At 43.2% G+C, this 22229-nt stretch overlaps 1 protein-coding gene across 3 annotated transcripts; it reads right to left on the reverse strand.

The window, feature by feature from the left end:
• Positions 1-181: 181 nt before the first annotated feature.
• Positions 182-21338, reverse strand: LOC118393817 (pyruvate kinase PKM-like). Of its 3 annotated transcripts, none has more exons than XM_035786906.2 (11): positions 21176-21338; positions 14261-14436; positions 13545-13636; positions 7559-7690; positions 6894-7080; positions 6431-6701; positions 6100-6250; positions 5787-5939; positions 4478-4644; positions 2799-2980; positions 182-1273 (listed from the first exon to the last, which is right to left on the reverse strand). In XM_035786906.2, the coding sequence occupies exons 2-11, from the start codon at positions 14415-14417 to the stop codon at positions 1167-1169; spliced, it is 1599 nt and encodes a 532-aa protein (XP_035642799.1). In that variant the 5' UTR covers positions 14418-14436; positions 21176-21338; the 3' UTR covers positions 182-1166. The 3 variants fall into 3 exon arrangements, with proteins under 3 accessions (XP_035642799.1, XP_035642798.1, XP_035642797.1); XM_035786905.1 differs by lacking the exons at positions 4478-4644; positions 21176-21338 and adding exons at positions 3995-4161; positions 18653-18963; XM_035786904.1 differs by lacking the exon at positions 21176-21338 and adding an exon at positions 18653-18963.
• Positions 21339-22229: the final 891 nt, after the last annotated feature.

Raw genomic sequence — 22229 nt, forward strand, 5'->3', positions numbered from 1 at the left:
TAGATTCTATGGAATCCTTTAAGACCACATTAAGAAAATGAACTGAGGCACATTTGGAGTGTAAATTCTATGTAGTGTCAGTCAGTGGTGAGTAGCTCCAAGCCAGTCTGAGATGGCACGTACACAAATCTTGTGAACCCAGTCAAGAGTACTGTTATACAAACATGACAAGAACAAGACAGGTGCTCAACTCTTTCTTTTAATGATTGAAATCCAGTAGTAAAGGACAACTCATTATACCAGTTAACATTGTGTTACACCCTACCCTCACAATCAAAGAAGCAGTTAGACATTTAGACACATACACACTAGGTCACCGACAGACAGGAGCAAGAGGAAAGAAGAGGTGCCCTTTGAAAAACCCTCAAAGTACTGAATTCATACATCATTCATTTGAGAGAACCATGTAGCAGCTTACATACATACAGTGGTTCTTAAGTGCCAACTTAGTTATGACCAAAATGTAAGGGCTTTCTAAGAATAATTCAACACAAAAAAAGTAACCTGTCAAACTATTATAGGACTTATGGTTAGACAAAATATATAGTATTGGATGCCCAGAATCTAAATTCACCTTTCACAAAAGTCAAGTATAATACAGAATGTAACATGGTCTACAGTAGATTGTGAGTGCAGAGAAAGTATACAGAACACAATGCAAATACAGACAGCACAACAAGGGGCTATGTTTGGGGGGGAAGAGTTTAACGGTGACAGGGCCTTAAAGAAGAGCTGTTCGTCGGGTTGCCACCATTTTGTTCGCGTTATAGGAATTGGAGTGTGTGTTTTTAATTTTTACAAGTTACAGTATAGCAGGCTCTCTTAAGGTGTGCCCCGCCTGCCTCTCAAAACAGAGGTGCCTGGGACGCGTAGACCGACAGGCTAGGTTGTATCTCTTTGGTGAGCGCGTACAGATACCCTGGAGACTGGGGGCGAACAGAACACACCTACGTGACGAACCCTGGGGTGGACTGTAGTGGGGAGATTTCCTATTGGTCAAGTCACCACCACTGGCCTGTTCTTGGGGAGGAAGAAAAGGACAGGTGTTTGTTGTGGGCTGTACAAGTCTGTCTGAGCCCTGGTGTTGGGACAGGGAGCAGTGAGCAGAGGGACAAGGAGGGCAAGACAGTGGAGGGGTGAGAAGGGCAAAGGAGGGTAGTCATAATTCAAGGAACCACGACCACACGCATGGTGTTGGTATAGCCAGAGCCTGGGCGCCAACCGGTCAGGACGATCACCACATCTCCCTCCTTGATGAACCCTCGCTCCTTGCCTGGAAAACAAATAGCAAAGTTGTCAACAACAAGGATTTTTGACTTCGATACCAGGTTTAGTATTGCGATACAATGGCAAAAAAAAAAAAAATATATAAAGATAATCCAAAGTCAAAGAACAGCACTTAATCCAGACAGAAACTGGTCTACTACACTGATCTGGCAAATCTCTGGGCATCTCAAGTTCAAGATTACATTTGGAATGTTTAAAATAAAAAGTCTATTTATTTGAGACAGTCATGTATGAATCAATTATACAATCAATTTGACTTGTGAAAACAATCCAACGACATAAAACATGACAGTAGTCATTTATTTGAATAGTAGGTCTTGATAAACTGTAAATCAAGATGTAGCCTAGGCCTGCTCACTGGATGCTTTGAGTTGAGCTTCTTCTGGCTGATGACAGTTGTCACCTGGGGCGACAATCTGCTTCCCTTCAGGACTTATTTTATTGTACTGAGCAACATTTGCATAGAAGTAGTAATCTTTTTAAAAGGTGCAAGCTGTTTCTAAGACAGTCATTCATGAGGCACCTGCAGTCAATTCGGCGAGGGAGAGACGATTAACTCAGTGAATGTTGTGACGATCAGATTAGATTTTTTTTTTAAATAATTATGCATATGATCAAAAGTTCTAGCGTAGTGAATTGATTTTAAATAATTATGCATATGATCAAAAGTTCTAGCGTAGTGAATTGATTTTAACTTAAGCTGTAAGCTAGCAAGGAAAGTTAGTTTTGGAGTGCATCTTCCCTTTCAGGATAATTCGATGGTAGTTTGAAACTATTCTGTGTGATTCGGTTTGATTAGAGGAATGAGTCGATGCGGTGTGATACAACAAATGCTAGTGTCGTACACACATTCCTTTTCCATTCCAAATTCAAATCAGATCCTAATGGAGCTCATGAGCTGAACCTGTCAGAGTTGACTCAAATGCATGCAGTGAAAAACTAAGTCTGAAACCAAGAAATTAAACAAAAAACAGAATTTGGGAGAAGAAGTTATAGGCCCCCCCATTGAGCGTTTTAATAACCATTATAAACTTGGTGGATCGAGCCCTGAATGCTGATTGGCTGACAGCCGTATACCAAATGTATGACAGAACAAAGGGTGCTCTAATTAAATTGGAAACCAGTTTATAATAGAAATAAGGCACCTCAGGGGTTTGTGATAAATGGTCAATATACCACGGCTAAGGGCTGTTCTTATGCACGACGCACCGTGGAGTGCCTGGACACAGCCCGTAGCCATAGTATTGGCCATTACCACATCTCCCCGGGCATTATTGTTGAACTATTTTACCAGGTATATTGACAGAACAGTGCAATATTTTCTCTTGTACACTAATGACATGGAAGAGTTGCAGGGGAGAGAAGTGTGCCTATTTGAAACCTAGGATTGTAGACCCCTGGTTTAGACCGTCTGGAGTGAGCTTTTATTCTGGTGAACACAAAAATACCATAAATATCCAGAAGATCTTACAGCTCATGAAATGATCTTTGTAATGGCTGTGGACTCTCACCCATTTCCATGGCGAAGTTGACCCTGAGGTCGACGTCCTCGGCCCAGACGTCGTGGGCAGGCTTGTTGTAGAGGACGGGGAAGATCCCGCGATACAGGTGGGCCTGGCGGGCGGTCTGGCCGTTACGGGTCACAGCAATGATGGGGGCGCGGGGCCTGTACCTGGAGATCAGGTGGGCTGACCTGCACACAGACAACACAGCTCAGACTGTCAGCCAATGACACACCCAAGGCCTGCTGCCATTCCAATTTCAGATACTGGCAATATGTCTTGAACAAAGCCTACAGAAATCTATAAAGGGGGTAGATTTCTGAAACTTTTAAAATGTATTTCTGAAATATTAGGAAACTAATGATTTGATTAGTAGAGGACCTACTCTATAGTAAAATAAACGTTTGCGTAAACCTAGTGTGCATTGATGTCAAGCCACAGTTAACATTTCATCCTGTTGGTTCTGTTGGGGTTACAAAGACAGTCACTCTAGATTGTTTGACCAAAGTCTGCACATTGAGAGTTAAAAATATTAGGACAATGTCAAGGTTGAGCAGTCAAAAGGGTCGGTTGATGTGAGGGTGAACACAATTGAATGACTCCTGCAGTGTTTTGTCAATACAGCCACAGAAAACTGTGGTGTTCCCAATAATGTTGAGGACTCTTAACATGAATAATACACATTTTCTTCTTGTATTTATTATCTACAGATCTGTCTCTACAGAGTGGCCTCTTTCTGTGCAACCCACAATACTCCCCACCCACCCTTCTACAGCTCACATTACTGTCTCCACCCACACAGAGGGGTGACGTCTATCTGGGACCATGCAACCGTTCCCCACCAATCTAAAGTAGGGGAATAGGATGTTAAGGGTCAGAGTTGCATGTTCTGTAAGTCCCTCTTACCTGCCGCTGCCTGTCCCTCTTACCTGCCGCTGCCTGTCCCTCTTACCTGCCGCTGCCTGTCCCTCTTACCTGCCGCTGCCTGTCCCTCTTACCTGCCGCTGCCTGTCCCTCTTACCTGCCGCTGCCTGTCCCTCTTACCTGCCGCTGCCTGTCCCTCTTACCTGCCGCTGCCTGTCCCTCTTACCTGCCGCTGCCTGTCCCTCTTACCTGCCGCTGCCTGTCCCTCTTACCTGCCGCTGCCTGTCCCTCTTACCTGCCGCTGCCTGTCCCTCTTACCTGCCGCTGCCTGTCCCTCTTACCTGCCGGTCTTTGTGAGTACGACGAGGGCACTAGCACAGCACTTGAATGAGGACTCAACTGCGCCACAGGCCACGGCCTCAGAGGGGTCCCGGGTCAGGTGGGTGGTGCGCCGCAGCTCCTCAAACAGCTGTCTGTGAAAGGTGGCTGCCTCAGCCTCCCGAGCAATCTGAGTATGAGGGTGGGCCCGAGGCACGGGGGTTACACTCAGTCACACCAAGAGGCATGCCTCGCACCTGAGAGGCATGGCAAATGCTTATCCAGTCCTGGTCCAGTTCATTTAAGGAGTTAGGTGGATATAACAGCTGTCAAGCAGAGGCACTACCAGATATGGATTAAACTTTTAGTGGTCCAGTTTGTTGTGACCGTAAAGACCTGTAAACGTGTGCCATGCCCCTTCATTCAGTCCCTGTCTCTCCCTACTCTGGCTTCTCACAAACCTCCTGAGTCCCTCCCAAACAGCCGTGCTACAGCCACCTGCCTACCTTCCAGAGTTAGTGAGCACAATGAACGCAGAGGACAAGATCTTAAAGGAAGCCTCCACGGCTCCGATGGCGATAGCCTCGGCCGGGTCGGTAGAGTGTGGTGCGGCGCGCCGCAGGTCCTCGAACACCTGCCGATGAAACATGGCTGCCTCTGCCTCGCGAGCGATCTGGCACAGGCGAGGGCAAGATGTAGCAGACGGACAGGAGGAACACCAGACAGATGGATATAAGGAAAGAGTGATAGGAGACGAGATAGAGGGAGGAGGGGGAGGGTAGGAAGTTTAGGTGAAAGGAATAGGATGAGATGGAGAGGAGGTAGGCAGAGAGAAAGGGTAGAAATGTAGGTTTAGTCAGAGTGCAGTTTAGTGAGACAAGAACAAAACATACATGTTAAAACACAGCCAATGGGCCACCGCAGCCAGTGCATTTAGCTATGGCGTCTAACACATCACAGCATTACAAAAACACTAAACGGCTTTTATGATCATATGCTAAAACTATAGTTAGTATCAGAATATAATTCTACATACCACCCAAACTGACTTTGCTCATTCAAACTAGTTAGCTGTGAAGAAGTTTTATGACATGGGCAGGTAACTATAGCCAACTGGTGTTATAACATGCACGCCTTGCACAGTCACACATGAAGAGATAGTCAAACAGGAAATGAGGAATAAGAAACATCTTTCAAAGTCTAATAAAAAAAACTAAACAGAGGGAAAACATTCAAAGACCATAAAAGAGAAGCTGTTAAGAGGCAGAGTTAGTCTGAGCGTAACGTCAGCCCTTGCATAGGACAGTGCCTTCAGCTGACAAACAATGCATTCTTAAGAGGTGAAACCATGTTAAAGCGTGAAGGACTTGGTGCTGCAGGGAACCCATAAGCAGCTGCTCAAGGACTGCTGAGTCACTCCTGCCTGCATCCAGAGAGGAGTGCAGCAGCTGAACTAGAGTCAGCTGTTAAAGGCCTGAGTAGAAGGAAATGAGGGCAGCGTCAGCCACATTCTCCACCCATGTCCTACACTCTGTACTATTAAAACCAGGTGAGCAACCATTCTATGGATCATTATGAGTCAATATAATACCGGCTGAATCCAGACTGCTTTTGCTGACCCTGACAAACATCACATGACATAAAACACAAACAAATAAAAAAGTGGAAATGCGTGTTTGACTTCCATCTGCAACATGACTTCCAGTAGCCCTGACCCTGCTGTTGATAGGTCTACACAGTGTAGGTCAGGACTAGTGGTAGTCGAGGGCTGATGAGATCCAGACTGAAGGCTAACTGTAGGGGGCACTGTCTCACCATGTGCTGTGTGCGGACAGCCTCCAGGGGGTAGTCTCCCTTGGCGGTCTCTCCACTCAGCATAATGCAGTCAGCTCCATCCAGCACGGCGTTGGCCACGTCACTGCCCTCAGCACGGGTGGGCCTGGGCTTCTTGATCATGCTCTCCAACATCTGTGGAAAGGACAGGGATTCACAATGTCAGGCTACCAACAGTGTAATAACACACACAACCTTTCACATCACAACAAACTGTAGCATCCCTGTGGAAATAGAAACGTCTCCCGTTTATATTTATATCTTTTTAAAAAGCTGTCAACACAAGTAAACTGACCTGTGTGGCGCAGGTGATTGGCTTGCCGGCTCTGTTGCAGCGGCCAATCATCATCTTCTGGGCCAGGAACACCTTCTCTGTGGGGATCTCAATTCCCAGGTCACCACGGGCAACCATGATGCCATCACTGGCTTCCATGATTTCATCAAACCTGCACAGGGGACAGGAAACCAGATTCAGTATTCGGATTTAACATTCCCATCGAGTTGGTGAATGTGAATTTAGTGCTGAACATAAAGATTTTGGGCACTGGCCAGTCGAGCACAATTTCTAATATCCAAGGGTCCAAAATCAGCTTGTATTTCTGTGCATTTAATGCCATCACACAGACCTGCGCACTCCCTCGTGGTTCTCCAGCTTGCTGATGATCTTGATGTTCTTGCCCTTCTCTCCCAGCACCTTCCTGACAGCGTGCACGTCGGCTGCTTTACGGATGAAAGAGGCAAACACCATGTCCACTCCTTGCTCCACGCCGAAGGTCAGGTCAGAGATGTCCTTCTCAGAGACAGCAGGCAGGTCCACAGCAGCACCAGGCAGGTTCACACCCTTCTTACTGCCCAGGGTCCCTCCATTCTCAATCTCACACATCAGGTAGTCACCACCTGGGAACACACACATTGGAGAGGAGACACTTAACTGTTATCTCCAGGCAATAAAGAATAGGAAAGGACCATCTGCCCATTCTTTACTCACCCAAAGGTTCAGTAAGTGAGGAGATTCTAGGGCTCATAGATCCTCAAAGGAATATTCTCTAGTCTATTCAACGCTTAAGTGGGAGCCAGACATGGACTCACCGATTTCCTTGACCTGGAGGGACACGAGTCCATCGTCGATGTAGATCTTGCTGCCCTGCTCCACCACCCTGGTGATGTTCTTGTAGTCCAGCCACAGATTGTCTTCATCACAGTTCTCCTGGTAGGCATCATCCAGGGTCAACTTGATCATGTTGCCCTTCTTCAGCTCCACCTCAGATGTGCCACTCTGACACACACACATAAAGGACCATGGATGAGTCTCAATAGGAACCATGACTATAGGGGTTCAACCACTCAATGGCTCATTGAAATTGGTCAAGAAAACTCAAGCTTGTAGTAGATATCTTTACCACAAGCCATTCAATGTGTCATACAGATATAGGATCTTAATTTGATCACCCAGTTGCAGGAAATGTAAAACTTGTTGTATATTTGAGATTTAAAAGGCTTATGAAATTTCAGGCTTGATTTTGCCTTAAGAAAAGAAGGATCAACCCCTATATAAATGCAAAGTAACTATAATCCACATTTCCCGTTGCTGAAGGATTATTTTCCTGCTGTAGCAAACTGGCTCAAATTAAGATCCCACATCTGTACTCAATATTTAATACAACAAAATGAGTGTGGTAAACATTTGATAGGGTCTCCAATCAGTTGATGTTTGCTGGATACATGGTAGTTAAGTGTTGGTTGGTTCTACTCACTCCTTTGATAAGTCCAGTCCTGATCTCAGGTCCCTTCGTGTCCAGAGCGATGGCCACGGGGCGGTAGTGGATGCTGCCTGGCGAGAAGCTCTCACAGGCCTCGCGCACATTCTTAATAGTCTCACAGTGGTACTGTACAACAGAGAATATAATAAGAACAAAAATAAAACCTTCTATAAGGAGGAAATCATTTATGAACAGGCTTGTACATTTAACACTAAAGCAACAATGTGTCAGCCAGATATTGGCATTTTATTTCAGTGACAATGTGAGAGATGGCACAGGCATGGGAAAACGCATGTCAGAGGGTAGAAACCTAGTGTAGGTGTATTGAGTCACGCAACTGAACATAATCAGCTGACAACATATCAGGGCAATAAGAAGATAATGCATAATCTTATAACCAGTGGTGTAAAGTACTTAAGAATACTACTTAAGTCATTTTTGGCAACTTTTACTTTACTACATTCCAAACAGAAAAATGTACCTTTTACTCCATACATTTTCCCTGACACCCAAAAGAACGTTACATTTTGACAGTAAAATTGTCCTATTCACACTTAGAGAACATCCCTGGTCATTCCTACCACATCTGATCTGGCAGACTCGCTAAACAAATGCTTTGTATGTAAATTATTTCTGAGTGTTAGAGTGTGCCCCTGGCTATCCGTCAAATAAATAAATAGTGCTGCCTGGTTTGCTTAATATAAGGAATTAGAAATATATACACTTACTTTTGATAAGTAAGTACATTTCAGCAATTCCATTTACTCTTGATACTTATTTTTAAAATGAAACACTTTTACTTTAGTAGTATTTTACTGGGTGACTTACGAGTCATTTTCTAACAAGGTATCTTTACTTTTACTCAAGTATGTCAATTTAGTACTTTTCCCCCACCACTGCTTTTAACTACTACAAACAGGGTCATACACGTGAGACAAATATGACGTAATCCAGGATGTGGTCTAGAGTCTTGACAACCGTTACCAGTAGCGCAAACATGCATCTAGCTACCCTCTGTATAGGTACCACTGAGAACGTTCAAATGGTTTTCAATTAAGGCCAAGATGTTCTGAAGCGCAATAGAAAACATTCTCCCCGGATTTCTAGGAAGAGGTCACTTAAACTGGTCATATTTTCAGCTACAACATGCAGTACAGAGTAATTCATTTATGTAAACAGTGAGAGTCAAGAAGGCAAATGCATGTTGCAGAGGTTGACATTAACTGTTGCCCGATTGCCCTGGGCAGGTAAACTGAACAGTAGAGCAGGGGGAAAATCTGTGTGGCTACCTGATTAGACAGGTAAAGTTGAATCTACTGTTCCGTTTGTTAATGTTCATTAGTGAATCGCAACAAAAAAAATAAACCAAGGCCAAGCCATTATACAGTTATTTCCCCTACAATTCTGACCGCGCCCTCTAGATCACACACGCTCCCTTTATGCCTGCAGAAATACTGCCTATAAAACATATCCATCTGATGGGATACACAACTGTAGACAAGCTACATTCCTTTCCCCTGCATGTCTCACCCAATTCTGACCGCGCCCTCTAGATCACACACACACTCCCTTTATGCCTGCAGAAATACTGCCTATAAAACATATCCATCTGATGGGATACACAACTGTAGACAAGCTACATTCCTTTCCCCTGCATGTCTCACCCAATTCTGACCGCGCCCTCTAGATCACACACACACTCCCTTTATGCCTGCAGAAATACTGCCTATAAAACATATGATGGGATACACAAACTACATGCCAAATCATGAACGCTTTATCACAAATAAATGGTCTGGTGGATTGAAGTTGGCCTGTGTTCCAACCACGTGCTGCATTTTTGTGAATAATTGGTGTGCATTTTCCAGCGCCATTTTGCAAACTGCTAGTGTGCCATTAAGCAATTGGTTACAACCCCCATGTAAAAAGTCAGTGGCTGGTGATTTTGTTTTTCTTCACCAGCTGGATCACCAAAAAGTTCATTCCATGCCCCCACGTTGGAGTGAAATAATTCAATTTATGGCATGTGCAAAGCCAAATAAAATTGTTGGGCAAGTAACCATAATCTTCAGGCATGTGAAAACTGCTCCCAACTTGCCAGATGAGCAAGTGCCCATGAAAGCTTAATGTCAACCCCTGATTTATGACTAGTCCCCATTTCAGATTAGACGACACTCCGTACAATACCCTTTATCAGTTGTAAACTTGTGGTTAACACAACCTTGTTCACAGACAGCATGACCTGGATATGTACAAATAGTTAAATACACTACTACAACCTGCCTGTCCAAATTTACATCACAACTATACTAATGGTCTTGAGTGGCAGTGCTAGCACTACCCTTGGAGACAGCTGCCCCAATTGGCTCATGCTGCTTCTCCCCATCTGGGTAAAGTAACCTGAGCTTTACCTAAGCACTTAATTGGCAGGTAGTCACATAGGGCTTCCTTTCCATTCTCTCCTTCCCAGTTATTCTGCTGTTACTGTATCACCACAAACAGCCATGGCATCAAATTGAGCCAAGTGCACAGTGCCAAACTACACCAAGATAACTACATTCACAGCATATGCCTTAGAGCAGCTAGTCAGACAAAGCCAGGTCATCTGAGAACTGGGTATAGTTTCAGCGAGTGGATATGTCATTTCATGAAGATATAAAGATGTGGAAGTGCAATTCCTAACATTTTGATAAGCCTCCATGATACAGTAGAGGGCCAGGAGACAGACAGGGCGACAAGGTGAGTGGCTCAGGCCCCCTGTCTGAGAGTAGCAGGTTAAGACGGAGGAAGAGTGACCTCTACTGAACAGGGAATTGAAGCAGGTGACTGACGGAGTGGGAGGGATTCCACCCGTTGCTCCAGGCCTGCACCCTGGGCAGGGTGATAAAACTACAAGATGAAAGCACAGATTAAGTATTTATAGTGGCACAAGCAAACTCAGGTAAGGTTTCCACTGCGGTCTGCCTGCTCCATCGCACAGTTTAGGGCCTACCTTTGATCCTGAGCAGACAACTCCACACCGACTCTACCCTTGAACTGCACACCCTGGTTGGCACAGAGTACATCTCATATTCAAACGACATCTTCTGAAGGTAGCTGATACTTTGCAAAGAAGCATGCCTGACAGAATGACGAGTGGCACTATGACAACATTGGAGCAGAGGAGGCGATCAAATTTGCGGCTAGAACAGACGCTTTAGCGAGTTGCGCACCAAACTTCAGAACGATTGTGAAGAGAAATAAAACGTTGCCAGACATTCCTATTATTGTTTTTACTTGCTCAAGATAAGAGCTTTCCAGTGAGTGGAATGATAAGTGGATCATTTAGTTTGGCATGTCCATGCGAAGCCGTGACAAAAAAGAGAAAGGAAGAAGCGAGCTGTTCTATTGCTAAACAAGAGGAACGTTCTTATAGACAACTGCCATAACTACATTTGCCCTATGGATGATTTCACGCATTTGAAGGCTGTTGAAGATGACGAGTTTCCCTCTATCGGTTACTCCGTGCAAACCTCCACTCTCCTTACTCATCAACTCCAGGTCTGATGCCATTGAGAAAAATGGTATTCGCAACCATGGTAATCAAAGGCTGGAAAAAGATTTGAGTTTGCATGTGAAAATGAGTAGCTAAAGTTGAAAAGCGTGTGGGAAAAGGTGGAACAGAATAACAATGTGTACCATAGACATCTCACTAATCTGGAGCAATACACAAGAAGATGAATCCTGAGACTCTACGGCATGCCCGAGGTGGAGAATGAGGATGTGCGAGGCAAGGCTATCCACATCTGCCAAAAAGTAATGCCTGCAGAGAAGACCATCGATGTTGTGCCTCACCAAGAAGTAAAAGCAAAACGATTCAAGACTAAGGGGTATCATCCTCTTCACTGCCAGATTCTACAGTGATGCTGTCTTGGAAGCGGTTCGAAAGAACGTGTTCTTTCAGAGCCACGGTCTGCGTGTCACCAAGCATCTCAACCCGGAGGACATAGAAACGAAGAACAAGTTGTGGCCAACGATCAAGAAAGCATGAAATGCTGCCTACTACGGAGAACGAGGTTTCACCAATAGTTTGGAAATCCATATTCCTCCCTAGAACTTCACCAGCAGGAACAAATTGATGGCGTCACCCATGGTATTCTCATTGTCCTTGCACCGACTACCTAACAAGCCTCGGGTGACAGTTTCTCAGCACGACTCAGGTACCTCAATCATTTATTCGTTTTTTTTCTCTCTTGTATGACCAGATGGCGGCCTATTTTGTTTGCAAACTCACAAAGACTGAAAGTTGTATTAATTTCTCTGCATACAGTAACTGAGGCATACAGATCTATTATGACTTATTTTACACTGTTATTGTTCTATGTAGCTATTAATACTTCTTTCTAAGTGAGAACAGGCTTAAGAATTTACACACTACCAGTCAAAAGTTGACACCTAATCATTCATGGGTTCTTTATTTTTACTAATTTTCTACATTATAGAATAATAGTGAGGACATCAAAACTATTAAATAACACATAAGGAATCATGAAGTAACCAAAAGAAAAGTGTTGAACAAATCAAAATATATATTTGATATTTTTCAAAGTAGCCACCCTTTGCCTTGATGACAGCTTTGCACTCATATTAGGGCAGCATATGTTAGTATAGAGATATCTTTACAGTAAAATAAGCAAAGAGAAACCAGATGCTTTTCTAATTTCTGTGGAGAACTCGTACCCATTACATTAGGAAAGAAACTTATAATGAACATGTACGAATATGGTGGGCTGAATTTACTGGACTTAATTTAAATAATACTTAAGATCAATTGGATAAATCAATTCCTAAGAACTTTATTCCTCATCATGTCTTCTCTACTTTTGGTGACTTTCACTTCATGTTGGTTTGTAATTATAATATTGACAGAGTTCCAGTTCTCGTCAATTTCTCCACACATTATATATGGAATAAATCGGGACATAGTATAAAATAACTTAAATTGTTTTTTCGAATATTGGTTTCTGAAATAATATCCTATCGGTGAGCCAACTTGTAAATGCAGAGGGTAATTCTTATCAATTTAAGATCCCTGTAACACCTCATGATTTTGCAATTCTTTTAGATGTCATGCCCTCAGGTGTTGCGTTATTATTCAGGAACGTGTCAAGACCTGACTCTCAGAACATACCTACTTATTAACCCTGTTGACTCATCAATAAAAGATTTCTCTTCTTACTAACTAAATTAAGGAAGTTCCTTTCTAAATTCTTCATAATTATTATCCTGCCAACCACCATACAAAGAAATAAAAAAATAAAAAACACTAATTCACATTGTACCTTTTGTAATGACCACCCAGAAACGGTTGCATTTTTTGGCATTGTATTCATGGAATCAGTAGCTTTATAATTGAACATGTTTGAAGACTTTACACTATTATGGAGAGATGTACTGCTTGGATTCTTTAACTACAATATAAATAAGTTGAAATAATTATGTAATTAATTTCATAATTTTTGGGGCCAAATTTCATATTCAAAATCTAAATTTACAAAAAACAAATTTCTTACTAAAATAAAATGTAACTATATTAAGACATTTAAATACTCTACCAACAAAAAAGCTGTTAGAGTAAGTGTTTGTCCCTTAAGGTCCTTGTGTAATGTGATATTGCACCCCCTAGCCCAATTGTCCTTTGTATGTATATGACACACACTTGTTCCCCCATGTACTTTTGTATTGATGTTTAGTTTAAAAAATAAAAATAAAAAATGTCCTTGACCTAATCGTCAAAACAGCCTGTGTGGGTTTGTGCTATTCAGTAGAACTGGGACAACAGGGACATCGTGACACGATATCACAATACTTTGGTGTCGATATGATATGTATCGCGATTCGATACTGTGATTTTAGGTCTGGATCCAGTCTGCTTAGAAGTGTGTGATCATCCTCCACTGCAAAAGTCTAGGTGTCTAGCTAGACATTCTAGGGAACCCACCTCGTGAGATCCATGGGAGAAGTTCATGCGAGCGATGTTCATCCCAGACTTGATCATCTCCTTCAGCATGTCCACAGAGCGGGAGGCTGGCCCTGTTATGACAGAGGTGGGTTGAAACATCAGCACACACACACACACACACACGTGTGATGTCATACAGTATGTATTTCACAGCATCATCCTATTGTAGAGGGCCTTTAAAATACAGATGTAAAAATATTATAGGCCTACAGATATTTGAACACTAACATCCATTGTGTTAGGCGATATTCCGTGATACCTACTGTTGTGCAGCACGTGCCATGTGATCTAGTTACAGTATGGAATTCACAACTAAATGTTTGCCATCTAGATACCGTATAACAATTAAGTTAATCGTCTAAAAATGTCCTAAATGCTCTCAAGTTGTGCATTTGGTTTACTAATTTAGTAGCTAGTTAGCCATCTAGCTAAAGCTGAAGATGGGATGTCAGTCCTCCAAATAGTTTAGGTCAGAGACATTGACAATACGTTTGTTAGCATTTTCTATGGGATTTTACATGTACCTGTTAGCATTGCTAACCGTCGGCTTACAGAGGCTCAGTGGAGTTTGAAAATAGCAGCCCTTGTGTTCAGTGCCGGTATTACCGAATATCCCAGGATGGCACAAGGTCGGTATGAAGGTATGACAATCTAGATACCGCCCATGCCTAGTGTGTGAGAGTGTGGCCACTGACCAATAGTGCAGATGATGCCAGTGTTGCGGGCTGTGGTGGGCTCAGAGTCGATGTCCAGCAGGCACATGTGCTCCAGGAAGGTGTCGGCCATGGCAGCGCCAAGCTGCTGCGTCTGGACAAAGGCAGAGCCCATGTCTTGAGACTTTGAACCGGGCATGATGGCAGAATTTGAAGTCCTGGAGGAGGAAAGAGAGAGATGATGATATGAGTGATATGGTGATATGAAGGGCGTACAAAGACAGTAAGGTGCTAATGGTTCACTCAATTCAGTGTCTCCAATCTCAGGCATTATCAGGTCATGGACTGGACTGCCACATTAAAACACACATGACCACACTGGTTCATGAAACCAACTTTAGAGCCACCAGTCTAGGAATTAGCACACAACAGCTTATTGAGGCACAGTGTGTGGCTTTGAATCAATTGACATCTGTGCAAATAACCGTTTGTTTGTGGAATGAGGAACCTATTCAAAAGAGGACCACATCTGAAAAAACAGGAAGTGTGATTGAAGCCCTTGCCTGCTGGTTCTCATGCTGCACAATAGACAAAGACATGGGCCTAGATACGATTGATCTATAACATAGCCTGGGCTACAGAAAGATGTCAAGGTTATTCCTAGCCAGTAACATTCTTTCATTGAGGAGCACATTGAGCTGTTTGCACATTATACATTGTGTTCTCCCCCTCCTCCCCTCGTCTGAGTCACCCATGGCAACCGCAGCCCTGACTGGCAGTGGTTTCATTATTTCCTCCTAGCCCAGGACAGATCACTTTCAACATGGCTCAATACAGAGCTGTTGAAAACAAGCAGATATTTCAATGAGGGCTGCATCAAACCCAATATGAAGTAACCGAGAACCGTAAAGTTATTTTGCTCAAGACTCTTCCCTTTTCTAGTGTGCGTCTTGACAGTATTACACAACAGGCTCTTTGTACAGGTACTATGTCAGGACAAATTCTCAGTGGCTTTGGGCAGGCAAACAAATTAATAAAAAGTCAATATGGTAGCTCTGTGCAAGGTGGAGCATCTCTTTGAGAATGTAGAGTCCGAGTCAACTCTGCTTCAGGGGTTGTTGCCATGGTTACATAACCAAGGAATGTGGCAATAGATGTCATATCTGCCATCTGTGGTATGTAGGCTGAGGGGGATCACTGGAGGGCTGCCCTAGACAAGTCAGGGTTACCAACCTGGACTAGTCTAAACACTTACCAGTGGAGAGTTTAATTTAACCCAGTCTAAATTATACAGTGACAATCACATGAACAGAGAACACTCACTGATTGCTTCAAGGTGGAGCTTCTAGGAAGTACTAAGCTTTCTAATAGGTTACATCTGTTAGTCTACCTTGTTATAGTGAACAGTTTCACTAGTCTGGCAGACCTCTAAGACACTACTTAAAAACAGATGAGAATCTGCAGAATGCATAGGGACAGAGAGAGCATGTCATCCTCCTCAGTAGCCCCATTTACTGCAAAGCACAATCGTATCACATACCTCCCCTCAAAATTACCAGGCTACTTTGAATTAGCCAAGGCTAAATTTGTTTGGCTAATGTTAGCCAATGTTGTATTCTGCATCCCAAAACCATGAGAAAACAAATGATCCGTCATGGAGATAAAAGCTCTGAAGGAAAAATACTGGAGTTCTGGTACAGGTACAGCCTGCAAAAGTGATATTGTCAAAAATAATATCCCGATATGCAACCCCCCCCCCCACACACACTATTATTTAGGGCAGGCTACCCTCTAGACCAGGCCTACACTCAGCTCATCTCTTTCAGTGTGTTAATGAAATTGGGACAGGGCCCTGCCAAACAGCAGCATTAAAACCCAATGGGCAGCAGCTCAGTGACATCGGAGCCTCAAAGGCAGCAGCCCCGTGTTGTACGTGAGCACGGTCACATCATGCTCACTCCAGACTCCCAACTGCATACACAGCATGAGACAGCAGGGGCAGCCCCCAGACAGAGTAGAGCACAGTGTAGACTGCAGAGAGAGAAACAGAAATCATACAATGCCTTGTCTCAAATGAGGCCTAGATCCTTATCACTGGAACACACTGTTTACAGCAAACTGGCGGTGAGACATGGGATGGGCTCTGACATCCATTGTCAACACAAAGGCTGGTAAGGTAGCCAACAACAACTGACAATCTCAAGAGGTTGACAATGACATCTCAAGATCAACATTTTCAATGTGCATATTTCATTTGCAAATTGAAATCAGGGCCATTGGCTACATAAAATGCACATAGTGTAAATTGTATAATGCAATTGCTGTTCATATGATCATTATGGCTTTACTCCTTCCTTCAAATGAACAGGGACATGTTTGGAATTATCCTACAGCCCGAGGGAGTTCTGACTAGAGGTCGACCGATTAATCGGAATTACCGATTAAGTTCTCATAACAATCGGAAATCTGTATTTTTGGGCGCAGATTTCCGATTTTTAAAATAATTATTTGAATACCTTTATTTAACTAGGCAAGTCAGTTAAGAACACATTCTTATTTTCAATGACTGCCTAGGAACGGTGGGTTAACTGCCTTCTTCAGGGGCAGAAGGACCGATTTTCACCTTGTCAGCTCAGGGGATCCAAACTTGCAACCGTACAGTTAACTAGTCCAACTCTCTAACCATTGCACTCCACGAGGAGCCTGCCTGTTACGCGAATGGAGTAGAAGCCAAGGTAAGTTGCTAGCTAGCAATAAATACTTATCTTATAAAAAAAACAATCATAATCACTAGTCATAACTACTAATCCAGGTTAGCAGGCAATATTAACCAGGTGAAATTGTCATTTCTCTTGCGTTCATTGCACGCAGAGTCAGGGTATATGCAACAGTTTGGGCTGCCTGGCTCATTGCGAAACAATTTACCAGAATTGTACGTAATTATGACATAACATTGAAGGTTGTGCAATGTAACAAGAATATTTAGACTTAGGGATGCCACCAGTTACATAAAATACCAAACGGTTCCGTATTTCACTGAAATAAACGTTTTGTTTTCAAAATGATAGTTTCCGGATTCCACCATATTAATGACCAAAGGCTCGTTCGTATTTCTGTGTTATAAGTCTGATTTGATAGAGCAGTCTGACTGAGCAGCAGCAGGCCCGTAATCATTCATTCAAACAGCACTTCCGTGTGTTTTGCCAGCAGCTCTTCCAAGCACAGCGCTGTTTATGACTTCAAGCCTATAAGCCTAATGGCTGGTGTAACCAATGTGAAATGGCTAACTGGTTAGCTGGGTGTGCGCTAATACCATTTCAAACATCACTCGCTTTTAGATTTGGAGTAGTTTGTGGCTTTTGTGGAGCGCTGCTTCGACTGTTACACTGGCAATACTAGTGCCTATAAGAACATCCAATAGTCAAAGATGTATGAAATACAAATGGTATAGAGAGAAATAGTCCTATAAATACTATATTAACTACAACTTAAAACCTCTTACCTTGGAATATTAAAGTCTCATATGAAAGCTGGTGGTTCCTTTTAACATGTTCTCATGTTCTGAGCAAGGAACTTAAACGTTAGCTTTTTTACATGGGACATATTACTTCTCCAACACTGTTTTTGCATTATTTAAATCAAATTGAACATGTTTCATTATTTATTTGAGGCTAAATTGATTTATATTAAGTTATGTGTTCAGTATTGTTGTAATTGTCATTACTACAAATAAAATTTTAAAAATATTTTTTTTTAAAAAGGCTGATTAATTGGTAGCGGCTTTTTTGGTCCTCCAATAATCAGTATCGGAGTTGAAAAATCATAATCGGTCGACCTCTAGTTCTGACATGACCCAGCCTGCTATGCTTTCGCAAGAAACCCTGCCTACCCTGTGACTAACACATAACACACAGCTGGGCTGACGATGGCTCGCCAAAAGATGCTCTACAGTCCAAGGCCATGCCAGGGCAGTCTGATCCACCCTTTATCACTGAGACATCATACATAAGCCTGGGACAAAGATGTAAAGAATGTTAGGGTTGACCTGGGGCCAGTGACACACCAGTAATAAAACTAAGTGACCCAGATGCATATCTAACTTTAGAGCTGCCCTGTTGCTATCAATCCTCCCAACACCACCACCTCTCACTAGAACAGAATATGCTTTCTCGCTCTCCATGCACTTCCTCTGCCTACGTACTGCCCCCTCCCCTCACTTTCACACATGCATGCACACTGTGCGATGTCTCCACTGCGCATTGGCAGTATAGCCAGAGGTTGCCTTACAGGAGTGACATCACATGACATCCGAGGAGCAGCCATGACGACCCTGACGTAGCCAATAATTCTACACTGGTGACCTCAGAAAACTAGCTCTCTCCCCCTGCGCTACATTGATTCAGTCTCATCATCCAGCTATGTTGCATTACATACCAGTAAACCTTTCTGTTCCTCCTGGGGACGTACAAGAACGTAGCTGCTACAGACCTCCTGAAGATCCCCAGTCGGTGTGACCCCCGGTCCCCACAGAGCGCAACAGGAACAGCAGCAGCGCTAACCGGACAAGCAGGAACTCCCGGTAGAGTGACTCGCTTGCCTACACACGGCTCAAGAATAAATCCCCTTCTCTTCAGCGAGGATAACGTGCTGCAGTACACACAGGTCAGGCTGCGTGCCCTGATACTGCGGCTATACATGAGACCTTCAAACCTGCCGTTTACCACAGCCATGCTATGCTGGCAGCACTAGGTCATATTACCCCTAGGGCTCTAAAAATGGTGAATGTGTATTCTAATAATAACGCACGGTAAGCCTGTGTAGAAGACAAAACGCTAGCCTGGGATTAGTCCATTTCATGCTGCCATTGGGTGGCAGTAGTCATACATCACTGGGTGGGTGACAAATTTGCATTCTGTGCTGCATTGCATTACACAGCAGATAGTATCCATGTTCTGCTGCGCTGCAGCCTAGCGTTACTCAGCACCTGTAGCCACTATGCTAGTCTCACATTGCCAGACATAGCCAAGAGCAGGAGGCAAGTCTACCACTATGTATGGCAGACTGCATGAAAGTGACACTAGCTGCAGCAGGAGTACTGCAGCAAAACAAATTCAGTCAGTGTAGGCCTACACCCCTCAACACTGTAGCAGGTTAAGGACAGTTCAAAGAGGAGCCATGGCTAGATTTCTTCTTAGTCAACTCTCAATTGCAGTGGAGTAGGAGACCAGGAATATGCTGTGCAGAATAGTGAGTCATAGGTGGGGGTTTCAACCTGGGCATTCAGAGTTCTTACTTCACCTCATTGAGAACAAACTTCAGAGGAAGAGGTGCCTAGTCATTCTCTCTGTGCACCGTTAGGGGCTATAGCATGATATTTGAAACTGGAAAGTTACAGCAGGAAATGACTAAAAGTGACACAATACTGGGAGTATTTTAGACATTTACTGTGGGGCCCGCAGCGTACGTGCTTTCAGCCCAGTACTCCGGGTATGCAGATTGCCAGATAGGGCACTGACATATGCATTATAATCTAGGCCTCACACCCCTAAAAGAAGCACTATGTTGGGACATACCATAGCCACTCCTGTCCCCACTGATAACACATGATTCCTAACCTACTGAGAAGTGCTTCTATGCCCTAGCATTCCAAAATAGAAGTCAGCTCCCTCAAGCGTCCTGGCTGATGCGGTGTAAAGTATAGGGCCAGGGTGGCTTGTATTTCCTCCTACACTCACACAGGGCTCTGGGCCAAAAGAATCTGTTACATAATGGCTGAGCATCTCAGGAACAGTCCTAACCAGACGTAGGAGGAGCACTAAACTTAATTTGAAGCCTAAATTAGTTCTGAGACCGACTAACCACACACATTTCTGATATGAAATTTGCAAATTGTTCAAGTCTAGACAGGTTTCATTATTTTTTTTTTTAAACTGAAGGCCTACATGACCATTTGATTTGGTAGGTGGGAGAAATGGAAGAACTGACCAAGGAGGTCAGGGTTTGATGCAGGCTAGCTGATAGAAAGAGCTACAGTATTGATGTATGACTAGTCAATAAACAGGCACTGCAGAAGAGGGGTTCTAGGAGGTTGCACCGACTCCCCCCTCCTCCCAGTGTCAACAAAGCCAATCCATTCAGACATAGTTAGGGCCATATAAAAGTGTTTTTTGCTGTCTGCTTTCACGGATTTTATAGGGCCCTAGAGTTTGACAGGTCAGCGAGGCCACTTACTTCCAACAAAAGGACAACAGACCACTGAATGTCAGTGTGAATAACAGCTTTGTTCAGGGGGCCGGGAGGATCGCACATATCTGAACATTGTTATTAAAAAGCAATCAATTCAATAAATTGGTAACATGAGAATGGTCAGTCATTAGTTTGCAGTACAATGCATCCACTGATGCGCCACAGGGCACGTCTCCATTTCTGCGTCACATTTTCACGAATTTAAGATATCGCGAAGAGAAACTAGCCAATGGAATTCCAAGTTCATCGGGCAACCACACCCACCAGGCGATACTAGAAAAATACGAGCGCGTTAGTTTCTCTCCGCTTTAAAACATATGTTTTAGACTGATACCATGTTAGTTCATGAGAAATAACTCCACTCATAAAAATAGTTGTTAACCTGTATGAATAGTTAGCTGGAGAAAACTGCGTCACACGGAGTTAGTCACTGACAAACGACACCATTCTTTGTATGACTACAACACCACATGGTTTGTAACTTTAAACGGTTTAAGATGGTTCAAAGTGTGAACTACTGTTACCTCTTACGAGGTAGCTAGACAATTATCTTTTGGAATCCATCCCTTGCCTGGACTACGCCACTAAAAAAACAGCTGGCAACACAGAATATGATAACGTCAAATACAATTGTAATTTGATGACAGCAGTACAGTAAAACAAACGTACATCATGTTATTAGCTAGCTACAACTCTTGTGATGATACTCACCTTCTATCGATGAACAACTGCTAGACTGACGTATTTCTCTTACACCCAGAAGCTCAAGGTGATCTCTTAAACTAAAGCGGAACTATTTTTGTTCGATGCATCACGTATCCATCCGCGAAAAAATAAATCGCTATTACAAGTATATAATGAATTAAATCCTAAGATATGGTTTCAATAATTCATACATATTTAGAATGTATTTATGTATGATTTCTGATGTATTCTTTAGAGAAAAAAACACCCGGTTAACTAGGGCTTGGAACTATAAACCATGGGGAAGTTTACATAAAGGAACATAATGAAAGTGCGGTGATGCGATACCGCTGATGTCCAATCAGGAACGAGAAGCATCTCTGAAGCATGGGGCCGGCATGTGACTCAGGGATGCGGTAGAATTTCTTGAACATCTCATCGGAATGGGTACCATAGGGTGTTATATTCAAACACCTGCATTTCAGTTACACTATGCTCAATCTCACTGTATAGTCAATAGTTGCATAAATGTATACCCATCATGGTGGTTGGAGATGTGAAAATCCCAGGAAAGACACACCTAAAATTGCACGTACATCCTCGAAGCCGCAGTGACTCATGGGATGCCCATGACTGAAAGGTTATATTATTGCGTAAGTAACAAATGTGTCAGAAAATGATCGTGTGTCACGCACTCAAACAAATCAGTACTTCAACCCTTTCCAATCTCCACTCATCTCACCCAAACACATAGTATCTGATGATAATGACGATATTTTACATAATTGTAGTTACCATCACGATACTACTGATCATGCAAGGCAGTTCCACAACATGTCACTTTAACAGTTCACTTTTTAATTTAGAGAATTCAGAGGGGTCTGTCATCAGCACAAGTATAACCACAGTTAGGAGACAGTATCTTTGGTATACTGTGACAGTTGAGGATTAGATCATTTATAATCAACAGCTCCCTCTAGTGTTCATTATCAAGAAAAGATTAGCTGAGGCTTAGCTTGCTGTGGCTAAACTACAATTGAATATTCCTTCCACCAGCACAAACCTTTGATAGTTTCCCTCT

The sequence above is a fragment of the Oncorhynchus keta genome, chromosome 14 (assembly GCF_023373465.1).
Source record: "Oncorhynchus keta strain PuntledgeMale-10-30-2019 chromosome 14, Oket_V2, whole genome shotgun sequence".
In the NCBI taxonomy this organism is placed as follows: Eukaryota; Metazoa; Chordata; class Actinopteri; order Salmoniformes; family Salmonidae; genus Oncorhynchus; species Oncorhynchus keta.